General features: G+C 53.0%; 1 protein-coding gene across 5 annotated transcripts in view; it reads left to right on the forward strand.

Annotated features, from left to right (window-relative positions):
- The window catches only part of NFIC (nuclear factor I C), a 74,016-nt gene that overhangs the window by 39,758 nt on the left and 11,891 nt on the right, over positions 1-22,367 (forward strand). For 3 of the 5 annotated variants that reach the window (XM_027547190.1, XM_027547189.1, XM_027547191.1), the window contains exons 3-8: positions 6,791-6,862; positions 11,025-11,099; positions 12,039-12,162; positions 12,805-12,929; positions 18,760-18,885; positions 20,880-21,064. In XM_027547190.1, the coding sequence (XP_027402991.1) occupies positions 6,791-6,862; positions 11,025-11,099; positions 12,039-12,162; positions 12,805-12,929; positions 18,760-18,885; positions 20,880-21,064 (707 nt within the window). Of the gene's footprint in view, positions 1-6,790; positions 6,863-11,024; positions 11,100-12,038; positions 12,163-12,804; positions 12,930-18,759; positions 18,886-20,879; positions 21,065-21,623; positions 21,772-22,367 lie in introns of all 5 variants that reach the window. The other 2 variants (XM_027547188.1, XM_027547186.1) reach the window with 1 other exon arrangement.

Here is a 22,367-nt window from a genome sequence, read left to right on the forward strand (position 1 = left end):
AGGTCCATCCAGGCTGCTGCACGTGGCATTTGCTTCATTCTTTTCATGGCCAGATGATATTGCCTTGTGTATATACCCGACATGGTCTTTACCCACTCATCTGTCTGTGGACACTTCGGCGGTTTCCCTGTACTGGCTGTTGTAAATAGTGCTGCTGTGAACACTGAGGTGCATGTATCTCTTTAAATGATGGCTTTCTACGGATAGGTTCTTTAAGAGAGGAGCACATAAATCCGGGTTGGCCCATCGGCTTTCCTTGCTATGTGACCTTGGGTAACTTACTTACCCTCTCTGGGTCACGTGTGGTTGTCAGCCTCAGTCAAGGATTGCTGCAGGGTGTTAGACAGGACTGTCAAATGCACAGCCTGCCACCTGGCCTTTGGTAGGCTGTCTGTGCTTGGTTGTTGCCAATATTTTATTATTATTATTATTATTTAGCATCATCATCTCCTATCTTCTCACTCTACACCTTAGCTCTCTGCTCAGTGAGGTGAGGGTGCTCTGAAATTTCCTTGACCCATGCAGCAGGGTCTGGGGCATCTGCTCCCATGGACATTAGGGTCTGGGGGCTCTTCTCCCATGAGGGGCTTGTTGGCATAAGTGAAATGGCTGTTCCTCACTGCCCCCAGCTGTCCCAACACCACATTTAGTAACAGAAAGAACTTTGGAAAAAGCTGAGCATCAAGGGACCCCCAGCTAGGGGCTTTATCTGGTCAGACAACAGGGTTCAAACACGGGGGAATCGCCCCAAACTACTAACAAAGAAGGGGTTCTGTCTGTTCTGAGCCCCCCTCCAAGGGCCCCCACTGGATCCCTCCTAGTCCCTCCACGGACCCAAACGTGAGGCCTCAGGGTGTCTGGGCGTTGACCCCAGGTTCCATTGCTGCCACCTGGTGTTGTGTGAGTTTGCGTATGTCGCCACCTCGCTTTGTGCCTCAGTTTCCCCATCTGGAAAATGGGGGTGATTACCACACATCCCTCCTGGGAGAGTTTCAAAGATTAGACGAGTCAGTGGAGGTGAAACATGCATTCCCAACACAGCTAAAGGGGTGACTCACTAAGTATTAATTACTGGAATGTACCGTTTCACATGATGTGGGCTTGATGACCCTCCCAGGAGCTCCAGTCACAGCCCTTCACCCACCAGGGGCTGCCACTCTCATCTCTGGGTTGAATGACCTCCCTTGCACCTGACCCAGCTGAAATTATATACTCCTGGTTAATCTGCTTCCTTGTTGATTGCCTGGCACTCCACCATTAGGACATCAGTACCATGAGGGCAGAGAATTTTGCTCCTCTTGTTTGTTGCTGTGTTCCCCCAGGCAGGCGGCACCCAAAGGTGCTTGGCAGTCAATTTGCCAAGTGCTCAAAGGAGAGAGGTTAATAGTAGTGCAGTTCAGCCCTGATTCACAGATGAGGAGATGGAGGCTCAGAGATGTCAGGCACTTGTGCGAGGACTCACAGCAGAAGTTGGCAGACTTTGAATAAAGTAAATGCTTCAGACCACGTAGGTCACTTCCGGTTTCTGCTGCATATTCTTTCTCTTTTGACAGCCCTTTAAAATTGTACGGGACACTTTTCTTTCATTACTACCTCCCCCTAAAGAGTCTTTTTGGGCTTCCCAGGTGGCACTAGTGGTAAAGAACCTGTAGGTTTGATCCCTGAGTCGGGAAGATCCCCTGGAGGAGGGCATGGCAGCCCACTCCAGTATTCTTGCCAGGAGAATCCCATAGACAGGGGAGCCTGGTGGGCAACAGTCCACGGGGTCACAAAGAGTTGGAAAAGACTGAAGCGATTTAGCACACACACAAAAAGCCTTTTTAGACAGATTTTTCCCTAATCAGTGAACCTCATGAAATTTTAATAGCACAGGTATATTATATATTTATTTATATATTGTATCTATGTCTATATATCTGTGTTTTATTTAAAAAAAGATAAATTTTTAGCCCCCTCCCTGCCCCAAGAGCCAGTTTTTGCTTCTACTGAGAATGGTTGGATCTGGACTGGACTCCCTCCCCAGTCCAGACATCAGAGACTGGGCAACTCTCAGTGGGATTCTCCCAGGCCAGCATCCCTGGCCCAACCCCTCAATACCAGGAGCTCCTTCCCCTGTCATGACAACTACAGATGTCCCCAGACATCGTCTTGGGGAGCAGGAATGTCCTAGTCAAGTCCCTCTGTGCTAGGCAATTTCTTTCCATAGACATCAACTTCGAAATATAGACTCTCTGAGCTGGGACTCAGTTTACAAACCTCATCAACTGGGTAGATTTAGTCAGATAGTGCCATGAAGCTCATAACACAGTAAAAGCTCAACAAATGAAAGCTGCCCACTTGGGGACTGGGATGTCAGACATTAGCCAGCCTTTAGGCATTATCCACTCTGGGTCTCTAAGTAGAAAGGAAGTGGAAGAATTATCTGTGCTCTTTTTCTGATTTTTCATGGAAATATCCAGAGCAGCTCAGCCTGATAGAACTTTCTGTGATGATGGCATGTTCAGTGCTGGCCAGTTCAGTCACCACTGACCAAGTGTGTTTGTCCAGTATTGAAAGGTAACTGGCATGGCTGAAGTCCTGAAAATTGCATTTAATTTCAGTTTAGCCGATTTAAATTTCAAGTCACACGTTGCTCAGGGCTCCCACACTGGACAGCTCCAGAAGATTTGGAGTTTCCAGAAGCCAAATGACTGGCAAGTGGTCAGCAGGTGGGTGAGAAATAGTTTGAGGTTTTTAGGGATGGTTAAAAATAAGATGGCATAATAGAAAGGAAGGAGGTTCTGACACCTGCTACAATGTAGATGAACCTCAGAGGACGTGATGCTCAGTGAGAGAAGCCAGACACAGAAGGAGTCAAATCTATAGAGATAACAAGTAGATGGTGGGGGCCAGGGGTTGGGGTAGGGGACAGAGAGTCAGTGTTTCATGGGAACAGAGTTTCAGTTTGAGAAGATAAGGAAGTTCTGGAGATAGATGGTGGGATGGTCACAAGACAGTCTGAATTTACTTAGTGCCACTAAGCTGTACACTGAGAAACAGTTAAATGGAAGAGTACATGTAGTGTATATTTCAAAACAATCTAAAAGTCAATTAAAATTTTTTTAATGAGATGTCATATAAGTATAGCATCATATAATTTAGAAACTATACTTATTTAAATTAAAAAAAACTCCCAGGAGTATAGGAAACAGAGAGAAAGAGAGGCAGGGGAGGGGGTGGCAGGGGGGGCGGGTGGCGGGGGAATGAGCTTTTTCAACCCAGTAAAGGAATTTGCAGAAACCCACAGCTAACATAGTTCTTAGCGGTGAGAGACTGAATGGGTTTCCTCTAAGGTTAAAAGCAAGACGAGGACACCTGCTCCCACTACTTGTAGTCGACAGGGTTTTGGAAGGCCTGTTGCTGCTACTGCTGCCAAGTCACTTCAGTCGTGTCCTATTCTGTGCGAGCCCATCGACCTCAGTCCACCAGGATCCCCCATCCCTGGGATTCTCCAGGCAAGAACACTGGAGTGAGTTGCCATTTCCTTCTCCAATGCATGAAAGTGAAAAGTGAAAGTGAAGTCACTCAGTCGTGTCTGACCCTTAGTGACCCCATGGACTGCAGCCTACCAGGCTCCTCCGTCCATGGGAGTTTCCAGGCAAGAGTACTGGAGTGGGGTGCCATTTCCTTCTCCATTTGGAAGGCCTAGCCAGCGCAATAAGGCAAGAAAAAAAATCAAGGCATACTGATTGGGAAGGAAAAAATAAAATTAGCTCTGCTTGCAAGTGATACAATTGTCTACACAGATAATCCCTAGCAATCTATTAAAAAAAAAAAGGGGGTGGAGTCTTAGGACTAATACGTGAATTCAGCAAGGTTGCAGGATACAAAATGTTGTTGTTGTTGTTTAGTCACTAAATCATGTTGGATTCTTTTGCAACCCCGTGGCCTATAGCCCGCCAGGCTCCTCTGTCCATGGGATTTCTCAGGCAAGACTACTGGAATGAGTTATCATTTCCTTCTCCAACAAGCTTAACACCCCCAAACCAATTCCATTTCTAAATTTTAGCAATGATCAATTAGAAACCTAAATTAAAAGGACTTCCCTGGTGGTCCCGTGGTTAAGACTCCATGCTTCCCCTACAGGAAGTGTGGTTTTGGTCCATGGTCAGGGAACTAAGATTCTGCATGCTGTGCAGTCAAAAGAAAGAAAGGCCTTAACCAATTTTTCTTCCATAAGAAAAAAAAAGGAAAGAAACTTAAAAACACACTCTCATTTAGGTCCCCCAAACCATGTATTGAATGTCGGTTTGGCACCAACATTTTACAATTGTTATTAGCTGACATGGAGACCTGACAAACACTGGGAAGTGGGTTGTGTTAAATCCTCATTTTACAGATGAGGAAGGTGAGGCTCAGACACATGATATGGCCGGCCTGAGGTCAAGAGCAAAGGATAAGGGCGCCAGACTAGAGCCAGCCATAGCCTAGCGCCATGGCTTTCAATCCATAGGAAGTAAAGGCACCCAAGGCAGAAACAACCAGAGAGTAACAACAGTAATGAAACTCTCCTCTGGTGGGTGAAGGGCTCACAGCTCTGAGGGAGACGCTGTAATGGTGCCCATTTCACAGATGTGGGGAGTGAGGCACAGGGAGAGGCCCGCAGTGCCCGGCTGCCTGGTTCCAAAGCAGGAACACACAGACAGCACTTGGGAAATACCCCCACCTCCTTCGGTAGGCGCCTGAGTGCCAGTCGGGCACCGCTGCCCGCTGAGTCCGTATGGGCACCGGTTCTCGAAGAGGGTCTGTGCCCGAGGCCTGGAGCCCGACGGCTGGCTGCCCAGGCTGGGCCCTTCCCAACAGTGGCCACCCATGCCCAGCCACGCGGCCATTCAAGCAGGATAGGCTGGCTCCAAGGGGCCGCTGGCTGCCCAGCCCGGGAGCTGCCATGGGGCGTGGGGCCCAGCCGGGCACAATCCCCTTGCTGCTGCCCAGCTTTGCCCAGCCGAGCTGGCCACACAGGGGGCTGCTCAGCCAAGCCAAGGAGGGCTGCCTGCACGCGCTTCTGTCGTGGATGGGACGTGGAGGCGGGGTGGTGGTGGGGCACTCCTGGGCTTTTTACAGCATCCACGGTCTTGGCTGCCAGCAGGTGCTCAGCACACAGTGTGTACAAAGCTGCAGGTTCCACGCCAGGCAGATGGCGCGGGCTCAGTAACTCTTGTGAGCAGTGTCATCATTACTATTATCCCCAGCAACCCTGGGTGAACTGAGGCCCCAGGAGGGGAAGTGACCTCCCCAGGACCATGTGGCCTCGGATGCTCCCAGAGCTGGGATGGGAACTCAGGCACCGAACTGCAGATGCCAAGCAGTTTATGTTGGTCGCGCTGCATGTCTGGATACATGTGCAGAGTATGAATTAAATTAACAAGGGGAGGCTTCCCTGGTGGGCTAGTAGTTAGGATTCTGTGCTTCCATTGCCAGGACCATGTGTTTGATCCCTGACCAGGGAACTAGGATCCCCACAAGTTGCTCCCCTGGTTGGCGGGGGGGGGGGGGGGAGGATTAAAAAGTAAGTAAAATAAAATGATACACTACCGTAAAAAAAAAACAACAAGGGGCATAGTGCAGGCACTTTTTCGTCATTCTAACCATCTATTTCCTTGTCTATAAAATGGGTACATTAATAATGCCAGAGAAGTAGCTCTTAATGGTTTAAGGGAAGGTATGAAATGAGAACAACGAAGCACCATATCTACAGTCATCTTAGGGACTTAAAAATAACAATAATAATAATGGGATAGATGTTACCGTGTATATAGAGCTCAATATGCCCTAAGTGCTTAATATATACTGTTAATATCCCCTTGCCACCTCCTGCCAACCCAGTCGGGCCTGTGAAATGCTTTCACACATTTGAAAGAGAAAACTCTGAGGCTCAGGGCAGGTAAGCAACTTGCCTGAGGTCACACAGAGAACAGCCCTGGGCTTGGAGTATGGCAGGTGGCAGGGGCCTGATTCTTTCTCCGTCATTTGATGGTGCTTCCGGCCACCTTTGTCCTTGACCTGAGACATAAATGAATAGGGCTGTAGGGGTTCTGTCCATCTGGGCTTGGTCAAGTGCTCCCCTGCCCCCAACCCAGGGTGGAGGGTGGGGGTGGGGACTGCAGAGGGGGCTGGCGTGACTCGCCCTCCATCTAGTTCTCCGGAGCCAATAACGCTGAGCTCAGCGTCTGTCTGCTTCACCCGGCTGCCAAGGAGCCTGATTATTTTTAGATAAGATGGGGGGGCAGGCGCCGGAGTGGGAGGGAGCCCCCAAGTTGGGCAGGGGAGGGGGACATCACAGCTGCGGAAATGTGCCCCTCAGCCCCCTCTCTGGGGACCCTGAATAGCAACCTAAGACCATGGGCTGGGCTCCTGGGACTCTGAAGGCAGAGGAAGATGGGAGTGGGCCTGAGGGGTCAAGGACTCACCTGTCTGGCCCTCAGTTTTCCCATCTGTAAAATGGGCATGAGGGTTCCCACCTCATACAGTGGAGGCAGGATTAAATGAGTTATCCTTACTTGACAGAAGAGGAAACTGAGGCTCAGAGAGCACTTCCTATGACTGAGCCAGCTCCTGCACTTGGGTTCTCACCTGTGACCCCAGTGACGAAAGACATCCATGACCCTCTGTGGCAGCAGCCAGGGAACGCCATGCTCCAGACCATTGTCTCCATGGTGCTGGTCCCAGCTAGTGCTGGGCTGACGCCTCCTCCCTTCGGGATGGGGACCCCTGTGGCAACGTCACCAATTCCCCCTCCCTCTCTTTGCAGATGCAGAGCAGAGTGGCAGTCCCCGGGCAGGGATGGGCTCCGACCAGGAGGACAGCAAGCCCATCACACTGGGTGAGTCTGGAGGTGGCGGGGTGGAGGGCATGGTTGCATTCCCATCTTTTATTTAGGAGTAATTTTGGGAGCACCCTTTGTGGGTTCTGTGTGGTCCTGTGTGAGTACCTGAGTCATTCCTGGAATAGGTGCTGCTGTTGTTCTATTTTGCAGAGGAGGAGACTGAGGCCCAAAGAGGCATATGAACCTTCCAGGGGCATCCAGGGAGCTGGGGTTGGAACTCATGACCCTGAACTCCAGCATCTGCACTCAGAGGTGCTCCCCCAACAGTCTCACAGGATGTTTAATGAATAAGTAGGACAAGTCAGTTCCATGTTGGGGTGGGGGGATAGGAAGCAGGAGAATTTGCCTGCTTCAGGGCTGGGAGCAGACACCTGAAGGACAGAAAGGTTTTGGAAGCTGCAGAGGCCCTGCTTCTACTCTATCCCCTGGCTCCTGTCTGTCACAGTGTTGTCTTCCCTGAAGTGGTCAGAGGGCTCCTGTGAGCACTTGAGTCATGTGTTGCCCCTCCCCCACCCACAGCCCTCAGGGTAAAAGCTCAAGTCCTTCCTGCAGACTAGGAGGCCCTATACAACCTGCCCCATGCCCTCCGTCTCCCACCTCCTCCTTCTCTGCCCCTTGTCACTCTGGTCCAGCCACAGGGGGCCTCCTCACTTCTCCTCCAATATGCCAGGCACCAGCCTGTCCCAGGCCCTTTGCACAGGCTGTACCCTCTGTCTGGACAGGTAACTGCTCTGTCTCTCTCAGATCACCCAAGTCTTAGCTCAAATGCCTCCCTCTCAGAGAGATCTTCTCTGAGCTCCTTAGCTCAAGCCGCCTGGCCACTCTCAATCCCAGCCCTCTGTTTTAGTTCCTTTAGAGGAAGTTAGTGATTGCGTATGTATTTGCTTAGCTGCTTAGTGATTGCATATGTGTTTGCTTATCTCACCTGGTGGAACATCCCCTCCTAAAGGGCAGAGGTGTTTGTCTTGATCACTGCCCTGTCCTCAGTACCTAGAATAGGACACAGTACACAGCACATGCTCAAAAAACATTGATAGAAAGAAAAAAAAAAAAAAAGGAGAGGAGGGATAAAGCAGAGAGGAAAAGGGAAGCTAGAGAGATAGTACACCAGGAGACAGGACAGAGGGGAGATGAAAAGGGAGAGGGGAAGAAACACCCGGTGGATGAGGGCATCCCCCATGGAACATCCGTCACAGGCATGCACAGGGAGGCTGGATGGTTCCAGGAGGTTCACAGGCCCCGGGGCCACATCTCACTGGCCATCTGTGACCTGAGTCCTCCTTGGCCTCCTGTGATCCCCACGTGCCTCCTTCCAAGCCAGATGTTCGAGGCAGGCGGCGGGGGCTGCGGCGTTTGGCCGGGTCCCACGGGGAGCTCCAGCGTCTGGTGGAGGAAGTCACTTCCTCCCCGCCCGCCAGGGAGTCCCCTGGAGATGGAGCTGGGCGAGCGCTGCACAAACAGGAAACCCCTGTGGGGGGAGGGGGGAGGGGTGTGCTGACAGCAGCTGGCCAGCTGGGTCAGCAGGAAATGGCCATGGCCACTTCCCCTGGACGCTGGGAGCCACCGCCCTGTCCTCCTCGGGAATGTTGTGGTCCTAGCCTTCCATCATGGGCCTGGGCAGGCAGTAATTGCTCAATAAATGGTGGACACAAAGCTCGCAAGCAAGGAGGGGGCTTAAGTGATGGACAGCGGGGGAGCCCGCCACGGCTCTGCGCTCCCTGCGGCTAGTGCTGCCCCCTAGAGGCCTGGACAAGAACTGCTCCCACCACCGCCTCGAAACCGAGAGCTGCCACCTCTACTCTGACCGCTCTCCCGGCTCCTTCAACTCCAGCCCTGTCAGCCTCCAATTCACCAAGTGTATCCCCACCCCAAGGACTTGGACTTCCCTGATGGTCCAGTGTTCCACGCTCCCACTGCAGGGCACGCGGGTTCGATTCCTGGTCAGATATTTTCCGTATGCTGTGTGAAAGTGAAAGTCACTCAGTCATGTCCAACTGTTTACGACCTCATGAACTATACAGGCCAGAATACTGGAATGGGTATCCAGTCTCTCCTCCAGGGCATCTTTCCAACCCAGGGATAAAACCTAGGTCTCCCGCATTGCAGGACGATTCTTTACCAGCGGAGCCACTAGGGAAGCCCAAGAATACTGGAGTGGGTAGCCTATCACTTCTCCAGCAGATCTTCCCAACCCAGGAATTGAACCAGATCTCCTGCATTGCAGGTGGATTATTTACCAGCTGAGCTACCAGGGAATCCCAACACGCTGTGTGGTGCATCCAAAAAAAAAAAAAGCCGTATGTTCCAACCCTAGGGCCTTTACATAAGCCATCTCCACTGCCGGGAACATTGTAGCCCACAGGCAGGTGGCAAAACATTGAGTTTAAGATCATCCTAATCAAGGCAGCCAACTTCTCACAAGGCAGTTTCACTGTGCCAGGGGCTGTCTGGGCACTTCTCAAATTTAAACTCACATTTCTCTTTTCCACCCCTACCCTGATGTCTTGGTTGAATGTTACCCTCCCAGGGAAGCCTTCTCTGAGCCCTTTGTGCAAAATAGGTCTCTTCCCCATCAGGCTCCCCCACCTTGCCTGCCTCGCTACCCCCTGACGCAGCTCATGTTTGACTTAATGATCTTTAAAAGTTTTTTTAAATTGTGGTACAACACACATAAAATGTATCATTTTAACCATATTAAAATGCACTGTTTGGTGGTATTAAGTACATTCACCAAACTGTGCACACATTACCTGTCTAGTTCCAGAACATTTTCATTACTCCCAAAGCAACCCCACCTCCATTAGCTACTCCCCTTCCTTAGGTGACCACTCATCCACTCTCAGTGTCTGTGGATCGGCCTGTTCTGGATCTTCTCCCATCAGTGGAATCACACCTTGTGTGTCCTTCTGTGTCTGCTTCTCTTACTGAGCATCGTGTTCTCAGGGTCCTCTCAGGGTCCGTCCATGTGGTGGCAAGTGTCAGGGCTTGTCTCCTTTTCATGGCTGAGTGATGCTCCCATGTGTGGAGGGACCACATTCTGTCTATCCATTATCACTGATGGACATTTGGGTGTTCTCTGATTTCAGCTACTGTAAATCATGCTGCTGTGAACATTCATGTAGAAGGGTTTTTGACTTCCTGCTCTTATGTGACTTCCTTTGCCCACTCCAGACTGGGAGTCCTGGAGAGCAGTGGCCCGTTAGTCTTGTTCCCCATGGTTTCCCCAGTGTCCAGCTCGGAGGCAGACACAGGAAGTGCCTGGGAAACACTTGCTGAGAGAGTGGGTCCTGCCTGTGAGGGCCTCTGGGCAGGATAGGCCTGTTCCCTCCCAGCTCTCCATGTGGGTCAGGGCTCCTGCCCTCTTGGGGCCAGCCTCAGTTTCCAAATCCATGAAATGGGTCTAAACCACCCCATCCTGGAGAGGAGGCTGTCCAAGTGTCCAGACAGCCCCTGCAACAGTGAAACTGCCTTTAAATTAGGCAGGAGTGGGTCTAGGCACACTGGAGATTTTAACAGCTGCCTGTGGACCCTCCATTCAGCCCATGGTTCTGAGCCCCTGCTGTCTTCTAGGTCTGGTCCAGGAACTGGGAATGCCACAGAGCTCTCAGCCTGGCAGCAGAAAGCTAAAAGACTGCAGTGTTGCATGGGGCGATAAGTGAGGCAAAAGGACCGAGCTGGTCCCTCTTGGGTTGTAGCATTCATATCTCACAATCACCCAAGCTGATGGGGTGTATGGTCCCCACTTTTGAGACCAAAGAGGTAAAGTGACTTGTCCAGAATCACACACCAAAGTGGGAACCCTAGCTGGGATGTGAACCCAGGTCTGGCCTCCACTCATGTGTGCAGCCTACCATGCCACAAAGACCCTGGAGGAAGGCTGGGAGGCTGGAGGACAGGAGGCTGGCTGCAGCTGCGCTGAGAAGGATGGAGCAGAGACTCAGGAAAGAAGATCTGCTCCAGCTGCGTTAGGGCAGAGGACTCCTCCTCAGCCTGGAGGGGTTGAAACAGCCATCCTCTCCCTGCGGTCAAGGAGAATGGGGGAGACGGGGGTGCCTGGTCAGGCACCCCAGAGTCTGGGCAGCCCAGAGGTGTCAAGGTCAGGTAACAGACACGGTTCAACCAGATGCCTGCTGAGCCCCGTCCTCTGTCTCTTTTCCAGACACCACCGACTTCCAGGAGAGCTTCGTCACCTCCGGTGTGTTCAGTGTCACTGAGCTCATCCAAGTGTCCCGGAGTAAGTGTCCCCGCCCACCCTCTTCTGGGACTTGCCAGGGAAGGGGAGCAGCTGTCAGGAAGAAGACGTAGCTTTGGGATGGGGGCTCCCAGGGGGAAAGGGACTCAGGGAGGGAGGAAGAAGGAACCCATATCCCTGCCCCACTCCCCCTCGTCCTCTCCAGCCACCCCTATCACTAAACTAAGGTTCCTAGGAAGGGCAGTATCCAGGCCCTTTCCAGAGTCCAAGGTCAGGCTGACATGCGCTTCCCCAGGAAGGACTCTAGATGCTGGGTGGAGGGGCCAAACGAACTTCCGCCCCAACATCCCCCCTCTGGGGGCCTCCCTCACTCCATAAGGAGGAGACCCCAGAGGATTTCCCAATCCGCTTTGCCTCTTGTCCTTTTGCCTTACCTATGGACCTGCTTCGGGACCCACCCCCCAGATACCTCCATTTCAAATCCACACCTCAGGGAGCCCTGGTGGCTCAGGTGGTAAAGAATCCACCTGCAATGTGGGAGACCTGGGTTCAATCCCTGGGTTGGGAACATCCCCTGGAAAAGGAAACAGCAACTCACTCCAGTATTCTGGCCTGGAGAATCCCACGGACAGAGGAGCCTCATGGGCTATAGTCCATGGGGTTGCAAAGAGTCAGACACAACTGAGTGACTAAGCACAGCACAGCACCCTACCTTAACCCTAACCATCTCCCTCCCCATCCAGATCAGCAGAGCCTGGCCTCAGAATGCTGGGAAGCTTGGCCTCTGGCTCAGGCTATGTCTCTGCCTCACAGTGTGACCTTGGCCTCTCTCAATGGCCTTGTTCTTCTGATACATAGAATTTAGGGCAGTTTCAGCCAAACTAGTGCCAGCCCCCAAAGGGCTCTCCCCACCCCTCCAGGGCAAATCACAGCCCTGGACCTTGTTCCCTCCCTCACCCTCCTCTCTGTCGCCTTCTGCAGCACCTGTGGTGACTGGAACAGGACCCAACTTCTCCCTGGGGGAGCTGCAGGGACACCTGGCATATGACCTAAATCCAGCCAGCACCGGCATGAGAAGAACGCTACCCAGCACATCCTCCAGCGGGTATGTCCCCCGGGCCCCACCTCTGGGCATTCCATAACCCCACCCACCCACCTCCATCCAGCCCCAGCTGGTTCATTCGTTTCCCTGTTTCCACATTCCACCTGGAAAACTCTTATTTATCCTTAAAAATCCAGGACCCAAGTGACTCTTTTCCCCAGTCCTGACACCCCACACTAGACTCCTGCAGCCTAGAGCCCTACAGGCCCAGCCCTTGAGATGAGAACACAGCCAGTGATTCTTGCTGAGATGTGCTATGTGATTGTGAGCCAGTCACACATTATGTTTGCCTCGGTTTCCTCATGTGTAAAACGGGATCATGATCCTACCAGGTTGTTCTGGGGATTACAGCAGCTCAAGAGATGAGCCAGGTCTTCTGGGCTTTAGTCTCCACTCTGCTAATTTTCTAGCTTGGACCTCAGCCGAGTCCCTCCCTGTCTCTGGTCCCAGGTGTCCCATCCAAGTAACGGGCAGATTGTAACAGGTGTTGTCTGAGGGCCAGGGGCAAGTCCGCGGCTCGCATGCAGTCTCGCGATAGCACCCTCTTCGCCCCGCCCCACCCCAAGGGCCGGAAGTAACGACGTCTGCTGGGCCCCCTGCGTCTCCGTGGTAACCGCCCTGCTGGCTTCCTCCTTCGCCCTTTAGGAGCAAGCGGCACAAATCCGGCTCGATGGAGGAAGACGTGGACACGAGCCCCGGCGGCGATTACTACACCTCGCCCAGTTCTCCCACGAGTAGCAGCCGCAACTGGACGGAGGACATGGAAGGAGGTGGGCCTGGTGGCGGGAGCTGGCCGGCTTTCCGGTCGGGGTTACCGCGGCTGGGACTACGTATTCCGACAGGCACTGCGCGGGCGCCAGAGAGTCGGGAGTCGGCCTGGAGCCATGGGGCCTCCTGGGGATTGTAGTCGCGCGGGTTGCGTTCGGCTGGACGTAAACTCCGGGTTTGCATTCCCGGAGCTCTTTGGTTCCACTCTGGCCGGCTTTCTTGCCTTCTGCCTGTAAACAGGCTATCTCTGTGAGTTTCTTGCTTTACAGAATTGACTCAGTATAGATTCGATCAGCAGGGTGCTTCTTCTTGGGGTTCCCCATAGACCCTCCAATATAGGGTCGCCGCTAGAGGGTCCTGATATATAGGTTGCCTACTCACGGGGGTCCTTTTTGGAGTTCCTTCCCCTCAACCAAGATTCGCATCTCCACGGGAGCTTGGTATGGGGGATTCCAGTTCCATAGGAGCCCCTCTTCTCTTATAGCATCCTTTTCCTGGCAGGTTTTCTTGTTGCTCCTTTGTCTTCCTAGGGTCCTCTCTAGAATGTGTCTCTCATGAGGCCCCTGTTTTGTAGGGTCAGCTGTTTCATAGAGGCTCTTTTCTGTCGAGCGCTGGCTCCTCCGGATTCTTTGTTTACTAACCGTCTCCCCAAGGGCATTCTCCAAAGGCTTCCCTTCTTTGGCGTTTCCATCTCCACCGTCGTTGTCGTCTAAAGAATCCCTTTATGGGAATTCCCTAGCGATTCAGTGGTTAGAACTTGGCGCTTTCACTGCAGAGGGCCCTGGTTGGATCCCACAAACCGCGGGGCGCAGCCAGGGGGAAAAAAAGAGAGGCAGTTTCTTTCACCTTAAGATTCCGCTCTCTAGTGAGCTAGCGCTAGCCATAAAGGAAGTGGTTTGCAGAGTGGCCTGTGGAGAGGACGTCCCTGGCATTCCTCAGATTCTCTTGTCCCCCAGTTTTAGAAGCTTGGCTTTACTCGATGTCTTTTCCCTTATCAAGGGTTCACCCCATCATATAGCCTAGTGGTTATGAATGGTGGACTCGAGTCCCCCAACCCTTAGCAGCTTCCTGGTGCCCCCACCTGTCTGTGCCTCAGTTTCTTCATCTGTAAAATGGGGGTGTTAATGCCTACATTACCCACTCCATAGGGTTGTTGTGGGGATTAAGTAAATTTATGACATCTAATGTTCCTAAAACATGCCTGACACATAATAAGTACCCAGTATACCTTTACAATTTATTTTCTTCCCTCCTCCTCTTCCTGTTTCCCTCTTCCCTACTTGCATAGAGCCTGATGTCTTATAGAGATCTGTCTATACAAAGTGCCATACCTATAGGATCCTTGATAAGTAACCTAAGATTACAATTAAAAGGGCAGATTCACTAAAATGGAAAAGAATCTGATATATATATATATGAAATTGAATCATTTTATTGTATACCTGAATCATCATAAATAAACTATTCTTCAGTAAAAAGAAAAGAAGGAAGGAAGGAAGAAAAAAGGCAGGTTCAGGCATCAGAGAAACAAGGGTACAAATCCCAGCCCTGCCTTTTGCTCACTGTGTAGGCTGTGTACCCTTGGACAGGTGACTTAACTTCTCTGAGCCTCAGTTGCCTCATCTCCAAAGTGGGAAGATGAGAACGATCATTCTTTTGGAGAGTTGAAAAGAGGACATGGTGGAATGTGAATAAAGCAATCATCTAGCATGTGATAAGTGACCAGGAAACAGGAGGGTTTCTCGGTGTTCACGTCCTTATAAAATTCCATCTCTTTGAATCAGTCTGTAACACAGCTGGTTGTGACATCTGAGGTCCCAGGGGTCCTCCCTCTTCCTCACTGTGTGCTCCCAGAGCAGTACCAAATGCTGGGGGGACCTCTCTCTATTAGGCTCTAATTTATGAATCAGAGTGTCTCTATGGTTCTGTCGCTTTGAGTTCCCTCTCTCTCTCAAGTTTGTCTCTATAAAGACCTGCATTCAATAAGCTTTAGGTCTGATTGCAGATAATAGAAAACTCAAAAGGAAGTACATTTCTCTCAAATAGATGTCCAGCCATCAGCAGCCCTGGGCAAGTGTGATGTGAGGCTTTTAGTCTCCTGCATTATGCAGCACTGAATATGGTTTTTATTCCTACATTGTGGTCCAGAGTAACTGCTGGAGCTCCAACCATCATGTATCATATCCAGCCATCAGGAAAGAAAGGTCAAGTATGGGCATGTCCTCCCCCTTTAAACATAATTCTCAGAAGACTCACTTAGCTCTTCTGCTTGTCTTTGAGCCCCTGAGTTAGTCCTAAGGCCATAGTTGGCTGTGTGATGGATGCCGGGAAATGTAGTTTTACTTGGGGCAGTCGTGTGCCATCTCAAATTAATGGTTCTGTTACTAAGAAAGAAGGATAAAGTAGATATTGGGAGACAGTGAACTTCTGCCCTGTCATTTCCTGATTGGAAACTCAAAAGCACTTCTCATTAACTCTGTAATTGAAGAGATTGTCTACATATAAAGTGTATACTATTTATAGAGCTGAAAGACAGCCTGTGCTGGGGTAGCCATAGCAGTCCTGAGAGGAAAAATTATAGCCTTCAGTCTATTGATTAAAAAAAGAGAAAGGCTGGAAATAAAGAGCCCAGCTTTCAATACAGGATGCTCAAAAAAGAAAAACAGCATTTTAAAAGGAAGGGAGTACTGGAGAGAGTCCCTAGGGCTGGATCTGACCTTCCTGCCCTGAGAATGACATGGCCGTGACAGGGGAGGACAAGAAGGAAGCCTGTAGCAGCTTCTGGTGTGTGATAGGGAATCACAGAGCCAGAAGGGGATGCCAGAGGGGGTCAGTCCCCCTGGAGCTCCCATTGGTTGCCTCAGATAATGACAAACTTGCTTCCTTCTGTGGGCATCTCAGTGGGCATCACACACAAACACAAACACACAAATCTCTAGTGTGTGCCTGTCCCTGCTTTCCTGGTGCTCACAGTCTATTGGCGAGATGGATTCTGTCTTTTCCTCCCTCCTCCTCCTCCCCCTTCCTCTCCTTCCCTTCTTACAATGCCTCCTCCTCTTTCTCCTCCTCCTGACTTCCTCCAGCTTCCTGTCTAGACAGCCCCCAATTAGCTGTTCATTAAGGGGGTTAAGCTGATTAGAGCAGTCTCTCCCTTCCTCCGCTGTGGCCTCCATGGGCAGCAGGCAGCGCTCATCTAACTCCCCAACCCCAGCCTCCACACTCCAGGGCCTTAAAAGAGCAAAGGCCTATTGCAGCGGGTGGCAGGGGGATCCAGCCCCTCCAGGACAAGACCACCCTGCCCAGTCCAGGCAAGACCCCCTGCCTAGGCAAGACCCCCCTCTCCACCCAGGCAAGACCCCTGCAGCCACATCTCTCAGGCCCTCTATACCAGCTTCCAGGCCTTTGCACACTCCATGCCCAGGCCAGGAATGCCAAGAGTGCCTATTCACGTGGCCACCTCCTCCCCAAGGCCTTCCCTGCTTACTCAGCCAAGCCTGGCAAAGAGGGGATCCCAGAGTGCTCTGCTCTCGCTGCTTCTGTGGCCCTTCGCCAGGGGATATAGGCCCTTCACAGGCAGTTATTCCATTGTGGGAATGGGGGGTTGGCTTACCTCATCCCTTTTTTAACTTTGCAGCGGAGGGGGGCAGTGGGGGGTGGCAGAGCATTGCCTGTGGTTATGGATTGGGTTTGAGTCCCAGCTCCACCACTTTGTGGCTCCCCAGGGTCTCACAGAGGGTCCTCACCCAGGTCATCTGTGCCCCCAAGGGACACTGGGTGATCTCTGGGACATGTCTGGTCATCATGACTGGAAGTGCTCCTGGCTTTGAGTGGGTGGGACCGAGGAGGCTGCTCCACACCCCACAGAGCCCAGGATGGTTCTACAGAGGGTGACTGGCTGAGATCAGCAGTGCTGGGGAGAGCATCCCACATAGTAAGTGCCCACTGAGTGGTGGTGGTTCCTACCAGAACTGTGCTCCACCTGCCCACCTATCCACTCTGCACACCCTCTGCCCATGCTGTGTTGTGGGCCCTGGAGACTAGAAGGCTCCACCACGGTGGGCTGCAGAGGTATGGGCTAGTTTGTGGGTCTCAGATGGGGGAGGTACAGGCCTACCTGTTAGATGAAGAGTGTGTGCTTAAATGGGGGACAGACAGGCATGTGTGACAAGCATGTGGAAAGATGCTGAGGGGAGCGGGGCACCTACTGGCACCTGTCTCCAGTTAGGTGTGTATCTTCCACTGGCGGCATAGGGATGCTCAAAGAGGACATATACATATGTGTATTGAACAGAAAGCTGGCTGGTTGCATCAGGATGGAGGGGTCAAGGGCACACCTGCTAAGTGGAGAGATGCTTACTTTGATGGGGCGCCTAGGGTCCTCACCCAGGCCAGGCACCGTGTTGACTGCCACGGTTGCACATGTGGGGCTGTTCCCGGTGTGTTTGTTGGACGAGCTAGAGATGTTCAGATGCAGGAGCATCAGATGGGGTGTGCGGAACATGAGGGTGACTCTTTCTTGCAATGCGGGTGCCTCCTTGCCCCCACCCCACGCCCTGGCTCCCTCAAGCCCTGGAAGCTCTAGAAAGGCCTTGCAGAGGTGCGGCTGGGGGTGGGTCTGGGCTGGGCTATTTCCATGCAGGGACAGGCTGTTCTAGGAGATCCTAAGTGAGCGTCTCACAGCCCTAACCTCATTCTTGCCACAGCCATGCCCCAGCCAGGTGCCCACTGTGCATGCAAACATGCGTGTGTGCACACACACCCCCTCCATGGCTGCAGGGACACACACACACCCTGCCCTGGGTCCTGCCAACTCTTCCTATCCCTGGGAAAGCCCAGACCTGCTCCCAAGCCCCTGCTTGGCTGCCTGGTCCCTCTGGACCGCCAGCCCCATCCCAGGACATGCCACCAACCCCCCCCCCACCCCGACACACACACAACAGCAGGTGCACACCCAGAGCCATCAAGAGCAGTGGTCTTTGTAATTGCAAAAGCAGTTGGTGGCCTGAATGCCCTTAATGGGCCTGACACTTGGATCGGGCTCACACCCCTACCCCCACCCCCACCCCCAGCGGTGCTAGTGCAGCAACCAGAAGCGCCCTATGATGAAATGCCTCAGGGAAGAGGGTGCCCCAGGTGTCCCAGATGGGACAGCGCTAGGGACACATGCAGGTGTCAGCTCACAGAACGATGGGCAGGAGACCGCAGAAACAGGGCCCACTTACTTTATACCATTGTTTCATTCACTGAGGCTGAGCTGGAGACCTTCTGGGTTCCCCCAGGGCATTCAGGGTAGGTAGTGAGACCACTCTCTGCAGAGGAATGGAAGCAGGTGATTCCAGCGCATGGGTTTGTGCTGGATCCTGGTCTGACGACTTTACCTGTCATATCTCATTTAATAGTCACGATGACCCCACAGGGAAGGTTCTGCACCCCCAGGAAGGATGCCAGGGGCACAAGCACAGAGCCACTCGGATTTTGGACCAGACCTTCCCCTCTGCCCACCCTGCTGCCTTCTCCAGGGCTCTGGCGTCCCCCAGGGGGTGAGGGCAGCCCTGAGCTCACCCACGTCTAGAAGAAGAGAAGATGTGAGCCAGGCTCTGTCACCCAGGGGCCCATGGGGCATTAGGCCCCTCATCCCCGTGGGCCACATGACCCTGGGTGGCCCCCTGCCCCGCTCTGAACCTCAGTTTGCCCTCTCTGCAATGGGTTCCCAGCCTCTCGCCCACAAGTGGCTGGTGGAATGATGGGCAGAGGCTCCACGGGGAGGCCCAAGGGTCCTAGGAGTGGAGAGACCCTGCCTGCAGGCCCTTGACTGTCTGGCTCTCCTCGCAGGCATCTCATCCCCAGTGAAGAAAACAGAGATGGACAAGTCTCCTTTCAACAGCCCATCTCCCCAGGACTCACCTCGCCTCTCCAGCTTCACCCAGCACCACCGGCCTGTCATCGCCGTGCACAGTGGTGAGCACTGCGGGCCCCGGGAGTGGAGGGGTGGCTGGGCCATCTCAACAGGGCCCTCGAAGCCAGGGAAGTCCCACCAGTTGTCTGACCACAAGTCCTATTGCTGTAGCCTCCCATCCAGGCAAGAAAGCCTGCAGGTGCTGTGGCAGAGAGCACCCAGGCCTGACTCTTTGGAGGCCTCAGTTTCCCCTTTTGTACCAAGAGGTGCAGCCAGGGGCTCACCTCCCAATCTGCTCCCCATACAGTATGACATATGACCTGTCATGGGTCACATCTGTCCAAATGACCCATGGACAGATCCCGGGGTTGGACTGCCACAAAAAGAGGCAGACACACAGCACACATGGTGTGTCACACACAGGACACACGATGTGTCACACACAGACTTCCCTGGCGGTCCAGCGGTTACGACTCTGTGCTTCCACTGCAGGGGGCATGTGTTGATCCCTGGTTGGGGAACTAAAATCCCACATGCTTGGTGTGGCAAAAAGATTTAAAAAAAATTTTTTTAAGTTTAAAAAAAAGAAGGCCGCACACAGGCCACACAGGAATATGGGCACTCCTGGCCACCCACATGGGCAGCATCACACTCACAGCAGCAGAGACAGGACTCTAGCCACCACGGGGCTTGAGCTAAGCCAGTCACCTGTCCATCAGGGCTCCTAAATGTCCCCCACCCAAGGCTGTCCGTAGAACCAAATGAGTTAAATCAGAATGAGTTAAACAGGAACCTGAATGTCATCTGTTGTCCCTTGGTTGTGATAATAATGATTTAGTGCCATACAAAGGCAGGTATGTATACAGGACAGAGGCAAAAGTCAAGATAGTACAGCAATTTAGACTGGGACCCAGCAAAGCAGGGCCCCCAACTGCCACCTGTTCTTGTAAATAAAGTTTTATTGGCACAGGGCCACACCCATCCATGTACACATCATCTGTGGCAGCTTTCAGGTGACAAGGGCAGAGTTGAGTAGCCCTATCAGAAGCCCTATGGCCTGGAAAGCCAAAAATATTTACTGTCTGGCCAGAGAGAGAGAATAAAGGGGAGTGACCACTAATAGATACAGGGCTTCTTTTGTGGGGAAAGATGATGTTCTGGAATTAAAAGTGTCACTGAATTATTTAGAACAAGAAAAAAAAAAAAAGCAAATGCCACACTGGACTGTTACTGAGCAATAAAAAGGGGTGAAGCCCTGACACTTGCTACCACGTGGATGGCCCCTGAGGACACGATGCTCAGTGAGAGAGGCAGGCACAGAGGGACATACAGGGTGTGACTCCACTGACGGGAAATGTGCAGAGCAGGCAGATCCACAGACACAGAGAGTGGGTTCCTGGTGGTCAGGGGCTGGGGAGGGAATAGGAGTGTTGCTAATGGGAACAGGGCTTCTTTTGGTGGATATGAGAATATTCTAAGAGAGATTATAGTGATGGTTGCACAGCTCCGTGAATGCGCTAAAAAAGAAAGTGAATGTACACTTTAAGAGGGTGTATTTTATAGTGTGCAAATGATATCTCAATTTTTTAAAAAAATGGGCCCACCTTCCATTTATGGAAAGAGCTAGCTGAGCCCTGGGTCAAGGTGCGGGCTGTGGGGCCAGTCAGTGTGGGCTCAGACCCCCAGGTCTGCCACCTGCCTGCTGTGTGGCTAGAACAGGGGACGGTCCCTCTGAGAGTTACAGTCGTCCTCTGTTTAACAAAAGGGCCGGTGGAATTTCCTGGTGGTCCAGTGGTTCGGACTCCACATTTTCACTGCCGAGGCCTGGGCTCAATCCCTGGTCAGGGAACTAAGATCCCATTAGCTACGCAGCATGGCAAAATAACAATAGTAAATTTTAAAAAATGAATAAAAATTGTAAAAGGGGTGGTTCCAGGCCCCCATGGGCTCATGGTGGAGATGTAGGCGTAACCCACTTGCATAAACACGGTGACTCTGAGACAGGGCAGCCCAGTGGGAGCCCCTGATGACCCCTGCCCACCCCCAATCTCTGCAGGGATCGCCCGAAGCCCTCACCCGTCCTCAGCCCTGCACTTCCCCACCACCTCCATCCTGCCCCAGACGGCCTCTACCTACTTCCCGCACACGGCCATCCGCTACCCGCCTCACCTCAACCCCCAGGACCCGCTCAAAGATCTCGTCTCGCTGGCCTGTGACCCGGCCAGTCAGCAGCCTGGACCGGTGAGTGTGGGGCGGTGCGACCACCCCAGGGACCCCTGGGCATCGTTTATGAGTGTCAGGCGGCCCTTCCTCCAACTGGGCAGCTTCTGTTTGCAAACACCTGGGTCCGCAGCTCCTGGAGTCAGACCAGTGGGAACTTAAGTCTGTTTCAAATGTCTGAGTGGACGACCCCGAAATCAGACATGATTACTGCTGAGCTCAGGCCGGCTTTGGCCAAACGTCCACCAAAGCTTTGATGTTCGGAGGCTTTTGGACCTGGGGACTGTGGGAGAGGTGATGGATGAAGGGGTACTCGTGGCAAACGCGGGGAGATGTGTCCAGGCCGCCCATGCAGTCTGGTGGTGCTGATCTTGTTTAGGAGAAAGTGGGCATGAAGTGGCTTGAGGAGGCGGCGATGATACAGCCATCCCAGGATGCTGGAGGCCTGCGGGGCCAGGCGAGCCCCGGGCACCCACCAAACTCGTCCCGGCCAGGCCCATCCACAGCCCCAGGGTGGATAGCAGCCCGAGGCGGAGGGGGCACCCGCCGCCTTAACCACCTGTCTCTCTGTTCCCCCCAGTTAAATGGAAGTGGCCAGCTCAAAATGTCCAGTCACTGCCTTTCTGCTCAGATGCTGGCACCCCCGCCCCCCGGGCTGCCGCGGCTGGCGCTCCCCCCTGCCACCAAACCCACCTCCGAGGGAGGAAGCTCGTCGCCGACCTCGCCCTGTAAGCACCCAGGAAGGCGTCCCCCAGGGGCCCCTCCCCTCCCCGGCCCCGCTGCTGGGGTTGGGGGCTTAGGCCCACCCGGTGTGTGCCGGCGAGTTTGGTGGGTCCCCAGACGGAGGCCTGGTCCATGCAGGGCCAAGGCAGCCTGAGGAGATGGCTGGGGGCGAGTCTGGGGTCTGCCTCCGCTGGCTGAGTGGCCTGGGGCCCCATATGTGCCACCCCACCCCCACTCCCATACCCAGGCTCCAAACCCTCCTCTGTACAACAAGCAGTAAGGGAAGATCTCAAACTGGAGGCGGGAGGGCCAGACCCGGCCCCCAGGTGCCTTCTGTCTGTGAAAAAGGGGACTCTGTTATGATGGTTGCTGTTTTAAAGTCAGGACGTTTCACGTAAAATTTCCAGATTTCCCCTGGATTCTCAGGGAAAACTGGCCACAGCGGGCTCTGTTCCTAGCTGCCAGACTGGGCCACACCTTCAGGCTGGACAGTCCCCGCTTGCCCATCTGTCCCCAGGAGGCCTGGGGTGGCTGCCCTGCCTTCTAGAACTTTCTGCCCTGTAGATGTAGGTCTGGGTGGTAGCCTAGTGGGAGGCCCTGG

Source organism: Bos indicus x Bos taurus, chromosome 7 (genome assembly GCF_003369695.1).
Source record: "Bos indicus x Bos taurus breed Angus x Brahman F1 hybrid chromosome 7, Bos_hybrid_MaternalHap_v2.0, whole genome shotgun sequence".
In the NCBI taxonomy this organism is placed as follows: Eukaryota; Metazoa; Chordata; class Mammalia; order Artiodactyla; family Bovidae; genus Bos; species Bos indicus x Bos taurus.